This window comes from Phocoena sinus, chromosome 5 (assembly GCF_008692025.1).
Source record: "Phocoena sinus isolate mPhoSin1 chromosome 5, mPhoSin1.pri, whole genome shotgun sequence".
NCBI lineage: Eukaryota > Metazoa > Chordata > Mammalia > Artiodactyla > Phocoenidae > Phocoena > Phocoena sinus.
Genome location: NC_045767.1, coordinates 132,386,005 through 132,406,289, shown reverse-complemented (window position 1 = coordinate 132,406,289; position 20,285 = coordinate 132,386,005). Strand labels below are relative to the sequence as shown.

The 20,285-nt window shown below is 41.9% G+C and overlaps 1 protein-coding gene across 3 annotated transcripts in view; it reads left to right on the top strand.

The window, feature by feature from the left end:
* The first annotated feature begins 9,924 nt into the window (after positions 1 to 9,924).
* The window catches only part of PKD2 (polycystin 2, transient receptor potential cation channel), a 49,119-nt gene continuing 38,758 nt past the window's right edge, over positions 9,925 to 20,285 (top strand). Inside the window, exons 1-2 of one of the 3 annotated variants that reach the window (XR_004349945.1) lie at positions 9,925 to 10,652; positions 18,461 to 18,574. Coding sequence is in view for 2 of the 3 variants with exons in the window: in XM_032632229.1 (XP_032488120.1) it covers positions 10,031 to 10,652; positions 18,461 to 18,574 (736 nt within the window). In the remaining variant the exon portion in view is untranslated. Of the gene's footprint in view, positions 10,653 to 14,558; positions 18,376 to 18,460; positions 18,575 to 20,285 lie in introns of those variants that run through there. The other 2 variants (XM_032632229.1, XM_032632230.1) reach the window with 2 other exon arrangements.

The window sequence follows — 20,285 nt, the reverse complement described above, 5'->3', positions numbered from 1 at the left end:
TAATAAGGTGAATAAGTTCTGGAAATCTAATGTACAGCATGGTGATTATAGTTAATAATACTGCATTTACTTGAAATTTGCTAAGAGAGTAGGTCTTAAGTGTTCTCACCATGAAACACACACCTACATAGTTACACAAGGTAATTATGTGAAGTAATGGGTGTGTTAATTAACTTGATTATGATAATAATTTCACAATAAATATGTATATTAAATCACCATATTGTACAACTTTTTTAAAAAATCGCATCATACCACCCAATTATGTACAATTTTTATCTGTAAATCATATCGCAATAATGCTGGAAAAAATAAATGTAAATAGATGAAGCCCCTCTGTTCAAAGACAGATTCCGATAATGATAAAAATAATAACAATAATAAATCCTACAACGTTTTTGTTTCTCTTTGTTTTATGTGTTTCCCTTATAAGCAGATTTTTCCACCTGCTCCTTTCTGGTAATTCTTCCTCTTGCCTCAGGCAGATTCTTCAAATGCTTTGAAGACTCAAGGGCAACACCCTGGAGATCTCTGGAGCTCTTTCTCTGGGTGGCTCTCTCCTCTCTGGTACTCTGTGAATTCCATCCACCTTGGCTTCCCCAAATTCTCAACTTACTCTGTCTTCTCAACTAAGGGAGACTGCACAGCAGCCTGGAATCACTCTCTAGGGAATTACTGGAGAAACCATAGGACTCACGTTGTTTGTTTATCTTCTTTCAAGGATTACTATTCATCACTGTCCATTGTCCAATGTTTGAAACCATTCATCATAAATTTTGACCAGTTTCTTATTTGTTTAAGGTAAGTGGGTAAATATGTTTCTGTTGCTCCATCAGGGCCAGGAACAGAAATCCTTTAAAAGTAATTTTAACTTTAAAAAAAAGAATGAAAAAGATCAAATAAAATATATGACCATGTGGAAATGAAAAGTGAGCTGGCATAATTCGTGAAAGGAATTAAGGACTTAAAATAAATAATTAGGGAAATGAAAGCCACATTTAAAACTACAAAAATATGAAAAGTACAGTAACATGGGGGACATGATTTGTAAAAATCCTATTAAAAACAAAACCAGAAAATGACAGAAACCACTAGAAAGAGGATAATACAGAAATTAAACAGTAGCTCCAACATATGCATTATCGGTATCCTTGGATTAAGGGAACAAAACAAATGAAACAGAATATTTCAAAATTATAAAAGTAGAAAGCTTTTCTAAAATAAATGAAAATTTTAATTTACTGATTAAACCTGTACAGTATTTCCCAGAAAAACAATTATGCAGAATGATCGACCCAAATGTGTACTCTTTAAAAAACTCACTAAACAGGTAACTTTTGGAAAGAAAAATCAAGTCACCTGCTAGGGCTGAGAGAAAAAAAAATGTGGGTTTAATCAGACCTCTTACTTCTCCACAGCAACATTTAATGACAGAGGAAGGTGGAGAAATGTTTCCAGAATCCTGCAAACAGGAAAAAAAAGATTGAGCCAAAAATATTGTGCCCAGCCCATTTGTTTTATGTTTATGGCAACAGAAAGGCATTCTCAATTTTGTACGTATTCTGGGAACAATGAAGCTTTAATGCGTCCGCCTTAAAAAAAACAACAAAAAAAGAACTGCTTGATAAAAAATCTATCCCAAAAAACTAAATAGAGAGAAGGAACTCAAGGAAAGGGAACTCGTATTTAAAAAGTACTGGTAGAAGCTTCCCTGGTGGCACAGTGGTTGAGAGTCCGCCTGCCGATGCAGTGGACACGGGTTCGTGCCCCGGACCGGGAGGCTCCCACGTGCCGCGCTGCGGCTGGGCCCGTGAGCCATGGCCGCTGAGCCTGCGCGTCTGCAGCCTGTGCTCCGCAACAGAAGAGGCCACAACAGTGAGAGGCCTGCGTACCGCAAAAAAAAAAAAAAAAAGTACTGGTAATGAGTACTGAATACACTTAAATGTATAAAGTAAATATTATCTTTATTATTTTAGGTTAAAAATGAAAGTTTATAGACTTTGGCTACATAAAAGTTATTGTTAATTTTAAAAAGTGTTTGTTCGTGGAGAGTATACATTTGCTAATGTCCTTATCTTTCAGAAGAAGAGTCAAAGGCTACTGAAAAAAAATTGATGAATTAATAAAATAATTGCTTGATTCATTTAAAGAATTGATGATTGACATTAAAATTTACATTTGTAAGTAATTTCAAAATATCATTGAGACAGAAACCCAACATAGCTCACTAATGCTCTATGGTCAACTGATGAGCAACAGCCCTTTATGGGTCATACCAAAGTAGGGACTGGAACCAGAAAGAGTCATTCAATACAATTAGACCATTAAAATGTACAAATTTAAAAGCTCTTATATAGCCTGTGAGGAAGAGTGAGGGAAGCTACTGTAACCAAAGCAGGAAGGTATTACTAAAAGGTTAAGCACATAAATCAAAAGAACAGAACAGATCATCTAGAAATAAACACTCATATACGGTCAACTGATTCTCAATAATGGTGCAAAGATGATTCGGTAGAGAAAGGATAGTCTTTTCAACCAATAGTGCTGCAACAACTGGATATCCATATGCAAAAAAAGCCACAAACAACAACCTTCTATTCATACCTCACACCATAAACAAAAGTTATCTTTAAATGGATTATGTGCTGAAATGTAAAACCTGAAATTATAAAACTTCTAGAAGAAAATATGGGAGAAAATGTTCATGACCTTAAGTGAAGCAAAGGTTTCTTAAATATGATACCAAATGTACAATCCAAAGAAAAAAATTCACAAATTGGACATTATCAAAACTATGAACTTATGCTATTAAAAAATACTATAAGAATGAAAAGACATCTTTAAAAGGTCCTTTGGAATAGTATTTATAGTAAAGATGTCAAAGACACTAAGAAAATTATGGTTCGGCATCCCCCCAAATCTCTAATCTCTTAACACTTGCAGAGTGGGTTAGCCTACTAGCCACCCTGTATGCCCTATTGAGCCCACTCAGCTCAGACGAGAGGGCCCAATTGTGTGTTCATATAGCATCTTATGCATATCATTGACACAACTCTTACCAGTCTGTATGATCCACTTCTATTCAAATCTATTAGCTAGTACTACTCCAGTTGCAAGAGACAGAAACCCAAACTTAAATTAATCAAAAAAGAAATTCTTGGCTATCGAAGTCCAGGGTTAGATCTAACTTCAATTAGTGCTGGTTTCAGGGGCTCAAATGATGTCATCAGAACCTTGTCATATTCTCCATCTCCTAGGACTCACCTAGGAGCTAGACTCCAAAACAATAACAACAAAAACAACAACAATAAAAGCCTTCCCAGAGGAGTGTCATACAGCATTCACTGGGTAATTGCTTTATCTGTGTATAGCTTGTATTTGCAAGCTAATTATACGGGCCTTGAAGGCAAAGACAACTTCTTGCGCACCCTAATCATATCTAAGATTATGCTAGGTGGTTAGAAAGCAGACATTCTGTAAAGTCTGGTAGATCTGGGAAAGCTGTAAGCATCACCCATGTTGGCATCGAAAGGCTTTGGAAAAAATTCTGACATCCTTTTGGAAATCTGGGCTAGTGAAAGTAGAGTTGTATTCAAAATTTTTGAATAACTACACCCAAATGGTAATAATGAATAAGTTTGAGTTGGTAAAGAGAAAAGCCTCACACAATATTCCAAAGAGCTCTATTCTTGGCCCTATATTCTTCAAAATTCTTTTGAATGTGGCTAAAGACATATATCTGCATCTGACAAAACTAGAATATGGCAAATTATAAAAATGTATTTTACAATGTTCTTGAATAGCATGGCCACTCAAACATTATCACTAATTCCATTTTGGTATTCTTCCAGTCTTCACATTATACATATTTTCATGTATATATATTGTTCCATTATTCCTCTAGCATAAACATTTTGGCTGCCAACTTGTCTAGACTTACATCCTTACAACTCCAAATCTGGTGGGAAGAAAAGCTTTTCTCTTCCAAGAATTCAAAAAAAAAAAAAAATCTGTTCTGATTTCCATTGGATAGAACCAGCTCCCATGCCTGTTCTTAAATACCATTCACAGGTGTCAAGGGGACATGATACTCTGGTTGGCCAAGCCTGAGATCCACACCCACCACTTGGGAGCTTAGCAGTGGTGTCAGCCACACCTGCGGCACTCAGGGACTCAGAACGGAGAGGATTGTTTCCCGAGAAAATTTGATTACCGTTATAATAAGAAAGGGAAATGGCTGCTGGGCTGCTGAACTACAAACGAAATGAGGCAGGGTCTCCGCTCTCCAGGACTTTACAGTCCGACTCAGGAAGACTATGTTAACAGACATTTTCAATATAAGGTGGTAAATGTTGTGATAAAGGTTTGCAAGGTAGATGGCAAGTAAATTCAAGCAGGGAGATATGTAAAATGGATAACTAACAAAGACCTATTGTATGGGACAGGGAACTCTGCTCAATATTATGTAACAACCTAAACGGGAAAGGAATTTGAAAAAGAATAGATACATGTATATGTATAACTGAATCACTTTGCTGTACACCTGAAACTAACACAACATTGTTAATCAACTATACTCCAATATAAAACAAACAGTTTAAAAAAAAAACAAGAAAAAAAAATTCAAGCAGGGGGGCCAAGTTTGTGGCTAAGGAAGTTTCCAAAAGGAAATGATGCCTGAGTCTGGAAAGATTCTTAAGTCTTTTCAATGTAGAAGAGAGCTTGGGAGTGATGTAAAAATGTTTCCGGGCACGCCTTTTTTGTTTTTGTTTTTTACTGAGGTATTGTTAATTTTCAATATTATATTAATTTACGGTGTAAGTGGCATTGTTGACATGTAAGACTTGATCCCCTTGAAGGTAGGAGTCATGTCTTATCTTTGCCTCGCCAGAATTCCACATGGTACCTGGCGTCTAGTGGATATTCTATATGTGTTTGGTGAATTTATTAATATTCCCTCATTATGTCTTCAACGAAAATTCTGCAGGGATTTGTAAGGTTGGTATTTAACCATATTATTCAGAGAAGAAAACTGAGAGAGATTAGATCATCAAAAATCACAGTGCCAACCAACGATGGCTCCAAGGTTACCCCCGCAGAGGCAGGGATATATCCAAACCAAACTCCAGACATTTAGAGGAATACCACAAATCCCAGCCTTGCATTATTAGAGCAGTAAAGTGAGAAATAAAGTAAACATTTTAGCATGGTTGGCAGTTCTTATAAAGCCCCAAACACCAAATTTTCTTCTGATTTCAGATGTCAAGTGATTAAAAACTTATTTTACAATGTTCTTGAATAAATAAGGGCTGAGAAAAAAATTGAGAGAGAAACGTGTTTGTTTGGGTGGGTTGCTAAGCAACGCCACACAAAACAGAGGCTCCTTTTGGATTTCCTTTTGAAGGTGGAATCTGTGGGACCAATGGGTACTTCTGCTTGCATCTGCTTCATCACTTCAAATTGGAAAATAAAAGCAAAACAGGAAACAAACAGGCCATTCTAAAGTACAGAAGTCAGAGGTGTAGAGAATGCTAAGTATTAAATTAGCCTAGACTGTTTTTAAAGTTGCCTTTTAAATGAATTCTCTGAAGGTCCTCAGTGGCACTAATAGGTGAGGTTTTATAAGTGTGTCCCCAGAAGAATCGACCACACAGATGAAACAAAACCAAATAGTATCCAAGCTACATTATCTATCCCACACAGTATTTCAGGCCCTATAGATTACTGAAATTTGTAATATGGCAATAGGATGTAGCAACCAGATGAAGAAAAATATGTTTGTATATCTCACTTATTTAATAAGGGATAACTTCTTATGAGAAATAGAGTTTTACGATGGGTACTATAAAGGAAGGAATTCTGTGGGAAGGGAGAGAAATTTACAACCTCAGGGCCTGCTTGAGCAAAAGCTAGGAGCTCTGAAGGGGCAAAAAGAGTCAAGGTAAAAGCAGGAAAGAGAATATTGGTCAGCCAGAAAGAATGAATAAATATTTGAGCAGGAAATATATTGGACAGCTGGGGAAGGGTTTATGAAGTCTAAGACTGAAATTAGTAGAGAAACTCCTACAATGTAGGATTTAAAGATGCTGTGGATCAAATACTATCCAAGTCATATTATACAAATATTGCTGTGCATTTTTAAAAAGCGTATTTCTTTCAACGATTTGTGATTTGAGTTTCAGGTAAGCACACATCTAAATCTGAACTATGTATGTGCGGACACGTTTTCAATCAATCTGTATTCTTTGAGGGACGGGGTATAGTCTTAGAAAGAATATTTCAGATTTTGATTTAAATAATTGACACTACAGAAAGGGGGCATGTTATTATCATCAATTACAGAATAAAGTCTGTACTCCTAACGATGCATCTGAGGCCTTCCGCGATCTGGCCTGCCTACCTGCGCTTCCCACGCCAGCCTGAAGATGGGCGGTCTCTCCTCTCAACCCCTCCCATGCTGAAAACCTTCACTACTGACTTGACACTAAATCATATTCTCCCGTCTATTGTTATTTAGACTCAGTGTGTGTATCTCTCCCTTGAGATGATAACTCCCTGAAGGATGTGTCCAAAGAGTATTTTGTTTTGCATATTCTGACTAAAATAATAATGTTATTTACTATGTATAGTAAATGCACAGAATTTGAACTGAATACATGGATAGCACTTGAATTAATTTGTTTATTATTCCTTGATATTATTGTTTTTCCATTCAGTCTCCTTATGTCTCTGGACCCTAGGGCTGCTAGCAGAAAACAGGAAGAACAAACAAGAAATGAGCAAGCAGAAGTCTATTGTCTTCTAAACCTTGAACTCTGGAAAATCAAAATATCCTTGGGAGACAAATATCACTAAACTAAAACCAGCATTTTGAGCAGGGAACACAATAGCTTCAAGTGGGCATAAGCTATTCCAAGGGCCCCTGGAGCCTGCAGGAGAAGTGGTGGTATGCGAAAGTTAAAAAGACCTCTACATGAAGAATTAGGAACCCCTGTCATAGCCAGAGGTCTAGCTGTGTGCCTTAAAATGACTGATGACAGTACCTGACTAGACTCATTCATTTCCCCAACCAATCCGCGGGGAATGCAAGCTCTTTAATGGCGGGGCTTTTCACTAGTGTCATTGCTTGCACTCTGTCCTGGCGTTGTGCCTGGCTCCTACTAGGTGCTCAATAAATATTTGTAATGGAATCCTCTGTCTTGGTCACGGAGTGTCCATCCTCAAGAAGCTCATAGTCTGGTTAGGACAAAGACTTCCAAATATGCAATTCTAATAGATGAAAATACTTATCCTAAGTAAGCTATAAGAGCTCATAATGCTAACACTTGAGCATTCACCATGTGCCACGAAGTGTTCCCCATGCCTTACATGTATTAATTCACCTAATCTTCACAACAACCCTGTGAGGCGAACGCTATTAGTATTTCCATTTTCCGGCACAACGAGGTAAAGCCACTTGCCCAAGGTCACACAGCTAGGAAGTGGCAGAGCAGGAACTGAACCAGGGTTCAGAAGTAGCACAGTGTAGGCACAAGACAAAGAGTTAGTCTGACTCAAAGACCACTGAAGTTTCTTCTAGGCCTGGGATTGCAGAAGATGGCGCCACTGGTGACAATGAAGCGCTAGGAATACGAGGGAGATGTTTCATGAAACCCCACGACGCATGTGGAACATATGGGTGCTTCTCGAACTTAGGATGATCCAGAATCCTCAGAGAAGATTCAGAATTTCAGGCCTGAAATCCTGCAGTTTCTGAATCCATAAGGTTGGAGTGGGGATGTGGAATGTGTATTCTTAACAAGTGCCACACTGATGTTGAGAAACATGTTTTAAGAATACTAAACTAGACCTATTCTCCAGCAGAACACTTTGGCTGAGATTCTGCTCTTTTTTCTCAGGCCTGGCTCTCCTCTGGCCAGGTGTCTGTTGGGAATCCTTTGAAGATGCAATCTGGCAGTGCTCTGTTAGGGGCACCGGCACCTGTAGAGGCTCCTCAGACAACAGGCATCACAGCCCTTACCCAGGACAGTTATTTCCAGTTTATTTGTCTGTCTCCTCTTGAGAGCAGGGGCTGTGTCATACTGTGCTCTACATGCCAGCTCCTAATTCAGTGTGCAGGAAATGTCTTCTGAAGGAGACTGGATGGACTGCATCAGCCCTGCCCTTGAGAAGCTCATAGTTAAGTGAAGGACACAGATACCTGAATAGATAAACTACAGGATTAGGTGATGGGTGGCCGTGATTACCTAAATACGAGCAGCATGCTATGAGGGCACAGGGAAGCAGCAAAGGGAGCTGCACAGGTGGGAAACCATGCTGGAAAAGCAGGTTGGGAGCTGTACTGGGCTGAATTGTGTCCCCCTCAGAAATTCCCATGTTGAAGTCTAACCCTAACCCCTCCAACCAGAGTACCTCAGAATGTGACTGTATTTGGAGACTGGGTCTTTTAAAAGGTAATTAAGTTAAAATGCGATCATTAGAGTGGGCCCTAATCCAATCTGGCTGGTGTCCTCAGAAGAGGAAATTGAGGCACAGACACATACAGAGGGCCGACCATGTGAAGACACAAGGCGAAGACGGCCACCTACAAAACAAGGACGGAGACCTCAGAAGAAACCAACCCTGCCAACACCTTGACCTTAGACTTCCAGCCTCTAGAACTGTGAGAAAATAAATGTCTGTCGTCTGAGACACGCAGTCTGTGGTACTTTGTTACGACAGCCCTAGCAAAAAATATATAGCAGCAGATTATGAAAATTTACCAAGCCAAACTACAGAAATTAAATTTTACCTTTTAAGCTGTCAGAAGCCTCCACGGGTGTCTAAGCATCAATGTGACATGAGCAGGTTTGGTTCCGAACCCAGTTTGGAAACAGCGGGTACCCAGAAGTGAAAAATGATGGTGGAGTTGACAGATCCGTTGTTCCAACGCAGCATAAAACAAGCCGTAAGGGCCCTGGACTAAATCATTGACAAGGGGAATGAATAACAGAGGTCCTAATCAGAGAGACCTTTGTGGGGCAAAAGTAACACAATTTGGGGGAAATGAGGTGTTGGAGGCGAAGAGCAGACAGATGAGGTTATCATGAAGTGTACTTTGGGGAGTGACGATGCCTCAGATCTCAACTGGGGATACAGGAGGTGAAGCAGGCTTAAAAGAAGAAGGGAAAAGATAACAAACTTCCCTTGGGATGGGTGAAGTTTGAGACAACTGCAGAGCGTCCAGCTGGGTGTGCTCCGGAGAGCGGGAATAAAGCTCTGGACCTGGGGCCTGAGGCGGGATTCCGTGACTCACAGACGGGGAGGGGGTGGGAAGGGGGCGGTCGAGCTCTGCGGAGCATCAGCGATCCAAGAGCCCCGCGGCCGAATCCTCGGGGTCCCCGCAACGCGTGGACAGAGGAGCCAACCAGAGTCAGGAAACCCTCCAAAAAGCAGCTGGATTGGGGCGGGGGGTGAGCGCGCCAAAGGCCAAGGAAGTCAGCACTAGGACTCTGTTAGGAGTTTGCTGGTAGTTTTCAAACGGAGGAACGACCTTTGACCCTGCTGCAGACCGGCTCGGGCTGGATCTCGCTTGTTCACGCCGTCTCACAAAGGGGTTTCCCTCTCTCCTTGCACCGCGGTCAACCGAGGCAGAAGTGGCTGGCGGCTAGCGGGGACCCAAGCACCGCTCTGGGTGACGCGGGCAGTGCCAACTCCGGAAGCCCTCCCACCCGAACGGAATGGGGACGCCCGGGCCCCGGCTGCACTTGGGACACGGGCCCAGGCGCCGCTCGCCCAGCGCGCCGGCCGCGGGGGCGGCTGCCTCGCGCCTCCCCCTGCAGCGCGCCGCGGCCGCTGGGCGAGGCGAGGCGAGGCGAGGCGAGGCGGGGGGAGGCGGGCCGAGGGGGCGGGCGAGGGACGCGGGACTCTGGGGAGCTCGGGGGCGGAGAGCAGGAGGCGGCGGGCCCCGGGAAGAAAGGAACATGGCTCCTGCGGCGGACAGCGCCGAGCGTGGCATGGGGCGACGGCGCGCCGGGCGCCAGTGACCGCGATGGTGAACTCGAGCCGCGTGCAGCCGCAGCAGCCCGGGGACGCGAAGCGGACGCCGGCGCCCCGAGCGGCGGGCCCGGGCCAGCTGATGGCGGGCGGGCGGGCCGCGGGCGCCGGCTTCGCCGGCCCGGTCGGCCTCCGCGAGCAGAGGGGCCTGGAGATCGAGATGGAGCGCATCCGGCAGGCGGCCGCGCGGGACCCCCCGGCCGGAGCCTCGGCTTCCCCATCTCCTCCGCTCTCGTCGTGCTCGCGGCAGGCGTGGAGCCGCGACAACCCGGGCTTCGAGGCCGAGGAGGAGGAGGAGGAGGAGGAAGAGGAGGTGGAGGGAGAAGAAGGGGGAATGGTGGTGGAGATGGACGTAGAGTGGCGCCCGGGCAGCCGGAGGTCGGTCGCCTCCTCAGCTGTGAGCTCTGTGTGCGCCAGGGGCAGGGGGCTGGGGGGCTACCACGGCGCGGGCCCTCCGAACGGGAGGCGGCGCCAGCGAGAGGACCAGGGCGCGCCGAGCCCCAGCCCGGCCGGCGGCGGCGGCGGCGGCGGCGGGGACCCGCTGCATCGCCACCTCCCCCTGGACGGGCAGCTGCCCCGAGTGGCCTGGGCCGAGAGGCTGGTTCGCGGGCTGCGAGGTAAGAGCGCGACCCTCGGCGGCTGATGCACAAACCAGAAGTGCGGGCGCCGCCAGAGCCATCGCCCGCGGAGGGCAGCTCTCCAGGGCTCCCGCTCGCGTTCCCATTGCGTCCCCGCCTCCCTAAGAAGCGTCTTCCGCACCTCTGCTAATTCCGTTCTATTTCCGGTACCCAGCACGGAATTCCACTGCGCCCTTGTTGGTGCAAATTTATTGGATACCTGCTTCTTCTAAAAGATGTGTCAGCTTATGTTTACCTTTGGAAATAAGTGAAAGCCGTATTAGAGCGAAGGGGTACATCTGGAGTTTGGGGGGTTTTTTTCCTTGTAGGGAAAAAAATATTCTAAGGCAACTAATGGTGGTTGCAACTGCATATTTGCGAATTTCACTAAATGAAAAGAAAACTTATGTGCTAGTACCCATGGCCTTTCACTGTCCTGGATGCCCTATTGCCCCTTACCCCTTTCCGGAATGGGTACGCAGTACAGTGTCCTAGTTGTGGAAGGGTGTCACTGGATAGTCATTGATGTTGTTTTGGCGGTGTCTGGTTGTTTGGGGGAGAGGGAGCTGTTAAGAACGCCACGAATAGAATAAACTGTCTAGGAAAACAGTTATTCGGCCATTTCTAAGTCTAGGTATTTTTCTAAAACAGTTGCAAAGTAAATGCTAATGTTGTTTAAAAAACTTGAAAGTATGTTTTTAAATAACTAAGTTAACGTTCTTTGAAATTCCAATGAGACAGTGAGGTCATCAGATACCAGCTGTGTGGAAATGTGTCAGAGTTCGGTGCACCCAGCTCTCCAAAAGGCAGGAAAGGAATTTTCAAAATTGCCAGTGCCTATTAAGAGGACACAAATTTTCCAAGAGCAAATGGGATCCTGTTTTTGCAAAGTTTTGTCAAGAGGCATCTTTGGAAAAGAGTTGCATTGGCTCTTGCCATCCAAGTGACTTTAACCTCTACTTTTAAGAGTTTTCCATTCTTAGTTCTTTTGAAATTTTCCTTTCCCTTCTCTTCCTGTCAGTTTTGAAAATCTTGCACAAAAAGCTATCCAGGTGTTTTTACAGCAACATGACTAACACCAAGTCAGGCCTGCACCCGAACCCCAGTTCTACCACACATTGGCTACATGACCTCGAGCAAATTGCCTAACCTCTCTGATCCCCAGTTTTTGGATTTTTTTTTAAAGAGATAATCATAATACTTAGTTCTTGACTTGGGAGGATTAAATGAGGTGAAACATAAAACGTGTAGCAAGTCTCTGCCATGTTGTGAGTGCTTCATAAATAGAAATTAAATCATAGATTCTAAAAGTGTACATTTTGGTACTCTTACACAGTGATTATGCTAGTTAATTTGATTCAGAGCATGGTGGGGACCAAAAGATCCTTTTTGGATAACCTGTGTGGGTAGATTAGTAAGAAACTCTCATACTCTTTTCAGGTTGTTTAATTGTTTTAATTGTGCTTTTTAAAGTATTCACTGAAGTGAGAGGAGTTTCTTATAAGTTAATAAATAATGGAAAGTCATGATCCTGTTAATTCAGCTTAAGTATTTGATAACACTTAATGTTCTTTGAATAAACTCAGTAATGGAATATAATGAAATGAAATATATGAGTGTATGTATAAGTTTATCACTTTTAAAGAAAAGTTTCAGAAAATTTACAATGAACAAGGTAACAGTAAACCTTCTAGTCAAACCTTATCAGTGGTCTAATTAGTAGGAGAATAGAATCATGAAAATCTTTTTTACAGAAAAATTTAGAATAAATTTTATTTTAATTCTTTATGAAGAAATATAATTGATACTCTTGTCACTTATTAAGTAACATTTGTTAAATAATTAGTGACTATACTAGGTGCTACAAAAAAAAAAAATAGCACATCACCATTTTCCTATGGACAGAAACCCAGAAAAGTGAAATGAATAACCATGAATGAGTTGTGATTTTTTTTTTTCCCCCTCTTGGGATACCGATGACAAAAATCTTATATACATTGTATAAGTAGTGCTCAGGGTCAGAAGAGAGAGTGACTTGGAATTTCTAAAGGTAGGAGCAATTACTCAAATTGGAGTGGTCAGGAGCTTCCCTGGAGGTCTCCAACCTTTTGTGACTTTCCATAACTCACTCAGACTTCCTGGCCTCTGTTCCTCATGTATAAAATGGAAGAGTTGAACCTAATCTTCAAGGTCCCTTCTAGCTTCAGCATACCCTGCGTTGTTGTTAAATGACATGAATCTGAGCTGGACAGCAAATGGTCATTTCTCTCCTTGGACACTAAATAGATCTATCCTCTTAGCAGGAGTAAGATAGCAATGAAGAAATGTTTGAGGCCTGATGATGGGAGGAAATTGTGTCTAGCTAAGGAATTAAGAATTTACCCCTAAATATTAGGAAGCAGTTGGAAAGTTTTGAGCAGGGGCAGAGCACGTTGAAAGGGAATACGAGTCCAGCAGTGTGCTGGGCAGGAGAGCTTTGCAGAAGGAGACAGGGAAGCGGGAGGACCAGGTAGGAGGCCGCCAGTGAAGGGCTGACGGAGGCCTGCCCCGAAAGAAGCAAAGGAAGGCTGAAAGATGGAAAGACTGCTCCAGACTAAAAGGTTTCCCCAACCCAATGATCTCGTTTACTTTTCTCTTAGCAAACGCTTCTTAATGCAGAGATAAAATTTGAGACTCTACATGAGTTATCATATTTTCTGAATTTCCAAAGTTGAATGTGTTTTATGGATATATCCGGGTACTAAAGTCACTTTCTGTTTGTTATTTCAGACATATATGCTTGGTTGGTTTTTTGTTTGTTTTCCTGGAGAAATCATAAAGAACTAGCTGTATTGGTCAGGGTGGGCTAAGCTGCTATAACAAATAGATACCTCCTCTCCCACTCACTATATTGTATCATCACCGTCCATATCCAGATCTTTTTTATCATCCCAAATAGAAGGTCTGCCCATTAAACAATAACTTCCCCTCCTCTTCCCCACACCCCCAGCCTCTCTTCCTCTTTCTGACTCTATGGATTTTTCTATACTGGGTACCTCATATTAGTGGAATCACACAGTATTTGTCCTTTCATATCTGGCTTATTTCACTTAGTATAACGTTCTTGAGGTTTATCCAAGTTGTACCATGTATCTGAACTTCATTCATTTTTGATGACTGAATAGTATTCCCTTGTATGTATATACCACATTTTGTTTATCCATTCATCAGTTGATGAACACTGGGGTGGTTTCTACCTTTTGGCTATTGTGACTTTCCCTTTATTTTTAATTGAACCCTCACTCCATAATTGCTTCCTTTTCCCTTTTTATTTGCACTATAATTGTGAACAAGTGAGATGTTGTATTTTCATCGCATGGGGATTTTTTTTTGAGGGAAGGTTGCCACTCTGCAGGGTGTGATAAGGCTATGCTAGTATCACAATTTGTGCAGTCAACAAACATTCATTGAGCATCTCCCTTGTGGTAGGTACTAGGGATACAGAGATGAATAATACAAGATCCCAACTCCCAAGGAGTTTAGAGTTTAGTAGCGGGGTGAGAAGTGTAAGTAAATCATTGCAATGCCAGGTCCCAGTTGTGGGAGGGACCCAAAGAAGAAAGGACCTGCTCTACCTGGGGAGGTTAGAAGAAGTGAATCTTTTTTTTTTTTTTTAATTTTTTATTTATTTATTTATTTTTATTTTTGGCTGTGTTGGCTCTTCGTTTCTCTGCGAGGGCTTTCCCTAATTGCGGCAAGTGGGGGCCACTCCTCATCGCAGTGCGCGGGCCTCTCACTATCGTGGCCTCTCCCATTGCGGAGCACAGGCTCCAGACGCGCAGGCTCAGTAATTGTGACTCACAGGGCTAGTCGCTCTGCGGCATGTGGGATCTTCCCAGACCAGGGCTCGAACCCGTGTCCTCTGCATTGGCAGGCGGACTCTTAACCACTGCGCCACCAGGGAAGCCCAGAAGAAGTGAATCTTGAGTTATGTTTTGAAGGATTCAGGGGGGAGCTGGAGGAGGGAAAAATAGAGAAGTAAGACCAAGCATGCTTGTAGCTCATTGGTACTTTTTCCTGTAGGCGGAGTCAGTGAGGGCTTCAAGCAGGGGGCTGATATGATGTCATGCCAATCTGAAGATGATTCTAGCAAGAATGTAGAGAATGGGGTGAGGTGCATAACGCCAAATGCTGGGAGAATAGGTCAGGATAAAGTGACAAAGGTGATACAGTGATAAAGTGTCAGTTGCACTGAGGATTGTGAGCTGGGATGGAAGAGCGCTAGATGCAAGAGAGAAACCATCAGAATTGTGGACCACCTCCATGTGAGGGTCATGAAAAGGGCCTGTTCTAGGATGAAACCCATGTTTCTGAGTTGGTACCATTAACCCACACAGGGCAAATAGGTTTCTAGAGAAAGGAAAAAAAGAGAAAGCTCAGTTTGGGGCATGTGAGTGTGAGCTGTCTGTGGAATATGCAGGTAGATCATGCCATTAGCTGTGGCACATACCTGTCTGCATCTCAGGAGGGGGCTGCCTAAGAAATTTGAGATTCAAGCGTCAGTATCATAAGGTAGCAACTGACTATTCTGTAGAAAAGGGACCAGTAGTAAAAAGTCACTTCCCTTTCTGAAGGTGTCCCTGCAATTCAAATCACTATGAAGAAGGATTGTATATATCTACCTCAGCAAGGCCCACATGTGTCTCAGCCCCAAAACAGGATTCTTTTATCATGTGAGTGCAATGAGAATTTGGTCAGGCAATTCACAATGGCTTCAAGGTCCATATGGATTTGGGTCTCCACGCCATTCTCAAATCTGGACCAACTAGGCGTCAGAAGTAGGACATTTCAGATTTGGACCTGTTTCTGAAGCCATAAAAGGGCCTCTTGCCGCCACTCTACTGCTGTACATATAATCTTTCTAATTCCCAGAACAACCCCACAGAGAGGTACCCTTACCTCATTTCCAAATGAGGAAGTAGAGGCTCATGGCGTTAGGCAAGGTCTCACAGCTCCTAAGTGGCTGACCCTTCATTTGAACACAGCTTGGATTCCAGACCTCCACACTGCACCTTGTCACGATCAGTGAGTCACAGTGGGTTAATGTGGTTCAGATGGGACAGGGTTAATGTGAGGCAAAAGAGCCACACTGAATTGTTTTTACCATGGAACTGAGATATTAACAGGTGAAATGATACAGTCGCTGGAATTAGCTTCAAAATAATTGACGAGTGGGTGAGGGTTTCCATGAATCCGGGTTGGTGTTGAGTTGATAACTGTTGAAGCTGGGTGGGGGGTACATGGGAGTTCATTATATTGTTCTCTCTTTGTGATTTTTTTTTAATATATATTGCAAAATAAAAAGGGTTTGGAAGCATTTGGATAAAAGAGTTGCAAAATGGCATTTTTTCCAAAGTCAGTTATTTATGTTGGAGACCTTTTTGGTGTTTTGGATTACCCACCTCAGAGTTTATGCATATTAATTTGCATATTAATTGCAAATGAATTGCATGTTAATTAATTTGCATATTAATAAGTAACACTTATTGTTGAGGTGATGTGCTCCGACTTTGGGCTCTGGCATTGACTAAGCACCTTCTTACACAGGAAGGAAATGGCATATTGTCCCGTGTCCCCTCATAATCGTGTTCTCCTAACAGATGGAGACACGTTATGTATTGAACGTGAGTGCCTGGAGGCACTCCCTCCGCAGCTGGGATGATGGTGGGAAAAGACAACAGTTGTTTTTGAAGAATGCTCCCATTTTGGACGTGAACGCTGCCCTTCACCATTCTTATTCTATCATCCCTGATGATAACTAAACATGGGAAGTAGTTGGCTACAGGACAGCTGTTTTTTCCATTTGTGGATGCAGCATTTCTCACCCATCAGGAGGTGAAGGGATCCCCGTATCCTAAGACTGACCCTACTACGTACACACCCAGTGGGGAAACTGGATGACATTTGTAAAGCAATAAGTATTTGAGGAGGTAGCTAGAGAAATTTAGAAAAAAGTAAATGCATAGAAATATACTCACATAAAATATAAATAAAAGGGCTTGTTTCTTTTCATTTGAAATGTTTCATTCAAGGGCTAGAATTAAATTGCCACAGACCGTTGCAAATTTAGCCTGAAGAAAATTCGATAGGAGTTTGGTGTTTTCTGTTTATAGGTCAAGCAAAACCATTTGCAAATAGTAAGAACCATGACTTTTCCTTATTGCATAATTGTTTATAAACCATGGGAAAGAGTGAAATCACTGACCAAGTGAGACAAAGCAGCAGTCTCTGCGGATGGCCAAGGGACTAGCGATTTCCACTTAGGCGTATATTTTAGGCCTGGCCTCCAAAAGAAATACGCCCAGAGAAATGGTGTGGTTTTATCCAGGGCTACTGAGCCTAATATTTGGCTGCCTCTGTGTTATTCTGAGCTGTAATTTTCCATGTCATCTAAGTTCGTAATAATTCTTTACTATGATGGAGTTTCAGCGAGCAAACATTCTGCTTGGTGCATTTCTTCTGAGTGAGTAATCCCCTGACACAACCACCAGGTGTTGGCAGAAGCAAACCTGGTCATAAGTCATGCTTCCCTTCCGGCGTGGTGAAACCTAGGACGCGTAACCCAGTGTCTTTGAGGGCGGTTGCTGATTTCTCCTAAAGGAAATTTGGGAGAAAAGAAGAAAAGGAAACGAAATACCCCAATTTAGGAGTAGAACTAATGTATGATTATAAGACTTAAAAAGTACATAGACACTAGCAATGAAGTCATTTCTTCCAAGTGCAAGACCATATACCATTTTCCCCTTGTTCTCTGTGTGGCTGGATTGTGGCATCAGTGGCTCTGTGAGTTTCTGTGATGGAAGGGGTTAAAGTCTGTGGGATAGAAGTGTGAGGCAGTTTGCCATTAACAGCTGACCTAATCTAACAGAAAGAATTGAGAGGTTTGTCTTTTTTGGAAAACACTAAGGCTCTTCCAAGTAACCAGCAGTGTGACTTGACCACACTGCTCACTAGCTGGGGTTTGGACGGCCACCATGTCTGTCTGCTGGCTGCGTCCACAACTGTGGGATCTCTCTCCAGGCAGCTCACCATGGCTTATGTCATCTTCGCTCAGCCGGCCCAACGCTTTTTCCATCTGCTAAAATATGGAGCACGGTTGCTGCTTTTACCCTTTCTCCAAAGAGAGAGGGAAGGCAGATGAGTTTGTTGCTTTTCATTTAAAAATCATACGTTAATTGGCATTTTTAAAAAACTGATCAGCTAAGCGTGTTTAGTGTAATCAGTCAGCACTGAATTTCTTAAAAAGCAAAAATGGGTACAGAGCAGAGATTTCACACCGGTGTGTTAGAAGCTTGATAGATGTTTCCATAATGAAATGGTGCTCCGACCAGGACCTCTTTTCATCAGGAGTGACCTAAAAAGTATTGTTTGCAATGTTACATCATGTACTAACGAGGATAATTAATTTAGTAACACGGTAATTCCTCCCGCATATAGGAAGGACTGATGTGTATGCATAATTATTAAACCTAAATTTCCTCTTCTCTTTCTAAATTTTTACTAAGATATTTTCTAATGAGGTTGGGAGATTAGACAATGATCAGATCATTGCCTTGTGTTTTGCACATCTGGGGGGATAGTAGCGGCTGATGTATTCCTAAATTAAAGGTATTCCTGCTAAAACCATTTCTCGGTTGCCTTTAGAGCATGCTAAAAAAAAAATCCAGGAGCATCTCCCTTAAAGGTATACTGTTTTTTATGTGTTTTTCCTTTTGCCATTCATGAGATTTTTAAAAAATAAAATGACTTCTTTTATTACTATTTTAAAGGTCTCTGGGGAACAAGGCTCATGGAGGAAAGCAGCGCTGACCGAGAGAAACACCTGAAAAGTGTTTTACGGGAACTGGCCACATATCTCCTTTTTCTGATAGTCTTGTGCATCCGTAAGTAGAACATTTTCTTCCACTAGAGTTTTGAAGATATTTGACCTGTCAAAATCATGGTTCAGAGGAATTGTAGATGCACCAGTAACGGTGAATTCAGGAGTTCTCTTCTCTGTTATCAATTCCAATTTACAATTTGGTAAAGCTCTCCTCTCTCCTCTGGTAAACACTGATCAAAATTCGGCATTATTTGATTGGCCGGTTTGTTGTCAGTTGTGACCATTTTCACTATGAGATGCACAGGGCGACCTGCCAGACACCAAGTAACCAAGTAAAAGGATTTTTGTATTAGATTCTTAACAATAATTACAGCATTACTGTTATTACATCAAGTAACATAAAGTGTACACAGGGATTATTTTCCAAGTTTAACTTTCAGAAAATACAAATAATGTCACCTAATATTGCTTTTCTGTCTATTTATATTTAAAAGTCCGCTTTTTTTGGATTCGGATGTGTTGTGTGGATGCCTTCACTCTAACTAATCATTTCTTCCAAATCTTCAATAATTGTAGATTTTTACTCCGTAGGAAACTTACTGCAGACTCGTCTCTTTCTGTTTTCTTTCTCCTTTCTTCTTTCAGTACATTCCTGCATTGTCTGGGAGGGGAGGGATGCCTTAGCCAGAAACAACTCTTAGAAACCGTTTGCCTCCAAGTCCAGAAGGTCACGGGCAAAGGACTTATCCTCTGAATCAAAGGATATTGGTTGATGGAGTTCTGTCGTGTCCTCTCTAAAGCCCTTTATGAGAACAGACAGGAAGCACATTTATGACCACCAGGACCTCTTAGCATATTCCTCAGGAAAAGGAGTTTGTTCTTACAGTGTACACTTAGAAATGCTTAAAAACCAGCATCAACCGTGGAAAAAGTTCCCTTCTTTGTAAATGGAGAGAGTCCTGATTTAATCAATACTTTAATAATGCCATTCTTATTACATTAAAATTGACCACCTTGAATTTAATTGACTAAGTGCTAAAAGCTTCCTTTAAAAATGTTTTTTGTTTACTAGATTTATAAGAAGATATAAGTTGAACATAAAAGATTAAGGAAACATTTAAGCTTTTGATATTGGTAATTTTAAGAAATTGAATATTGATTTATTTAATATCCCCGCACTGGTTTTTACTAATACTAGTAAGCTCTTAATGAGACTCAAACAGGGCATGACTTCTCACATTTTCTGAGAATTTGACTATCCAAGTGGGAACTTAAGAAAAAGAGAAAAAGTTATTTAAGCTAAAAAGTATATATGTATGAACAACATTCGTTTTCTTGCTTTTTTCTTCCTAATTTTCTGAACTTTTCTGTTGTTTGTTTAGGAAGGAATCTCTCTCATTACCTTTAAAAGCATGTTATCTAAGAAATGCTGAAAACCTAGAAATAAAACTGAAAACTGAAATGTTATCTAAGAAATGCTGAAAACTTAGAATAAAAAATTAAAAGTTATGAAGCAAGAGATGTGATATTTTTTAACTTTTATGTTCTGAGCTGTTAGAACTTAGAGTAAATGCTGAAGTGAAGTTTGCTTCCAGCGTAGAAATGGTGCTTAAATATTAAACTTCAGGGGCCTTAAATTTTAACAGGTAGGTTAGAATCATTATTATTACTAATTTTTTTCGAGCATGACACATACATTCATACACAGATTTTATGCAAAATATAGGTGCTCCTATAAGTCTAAAATTTCATTGTTCCCCAAAATTGCCTAA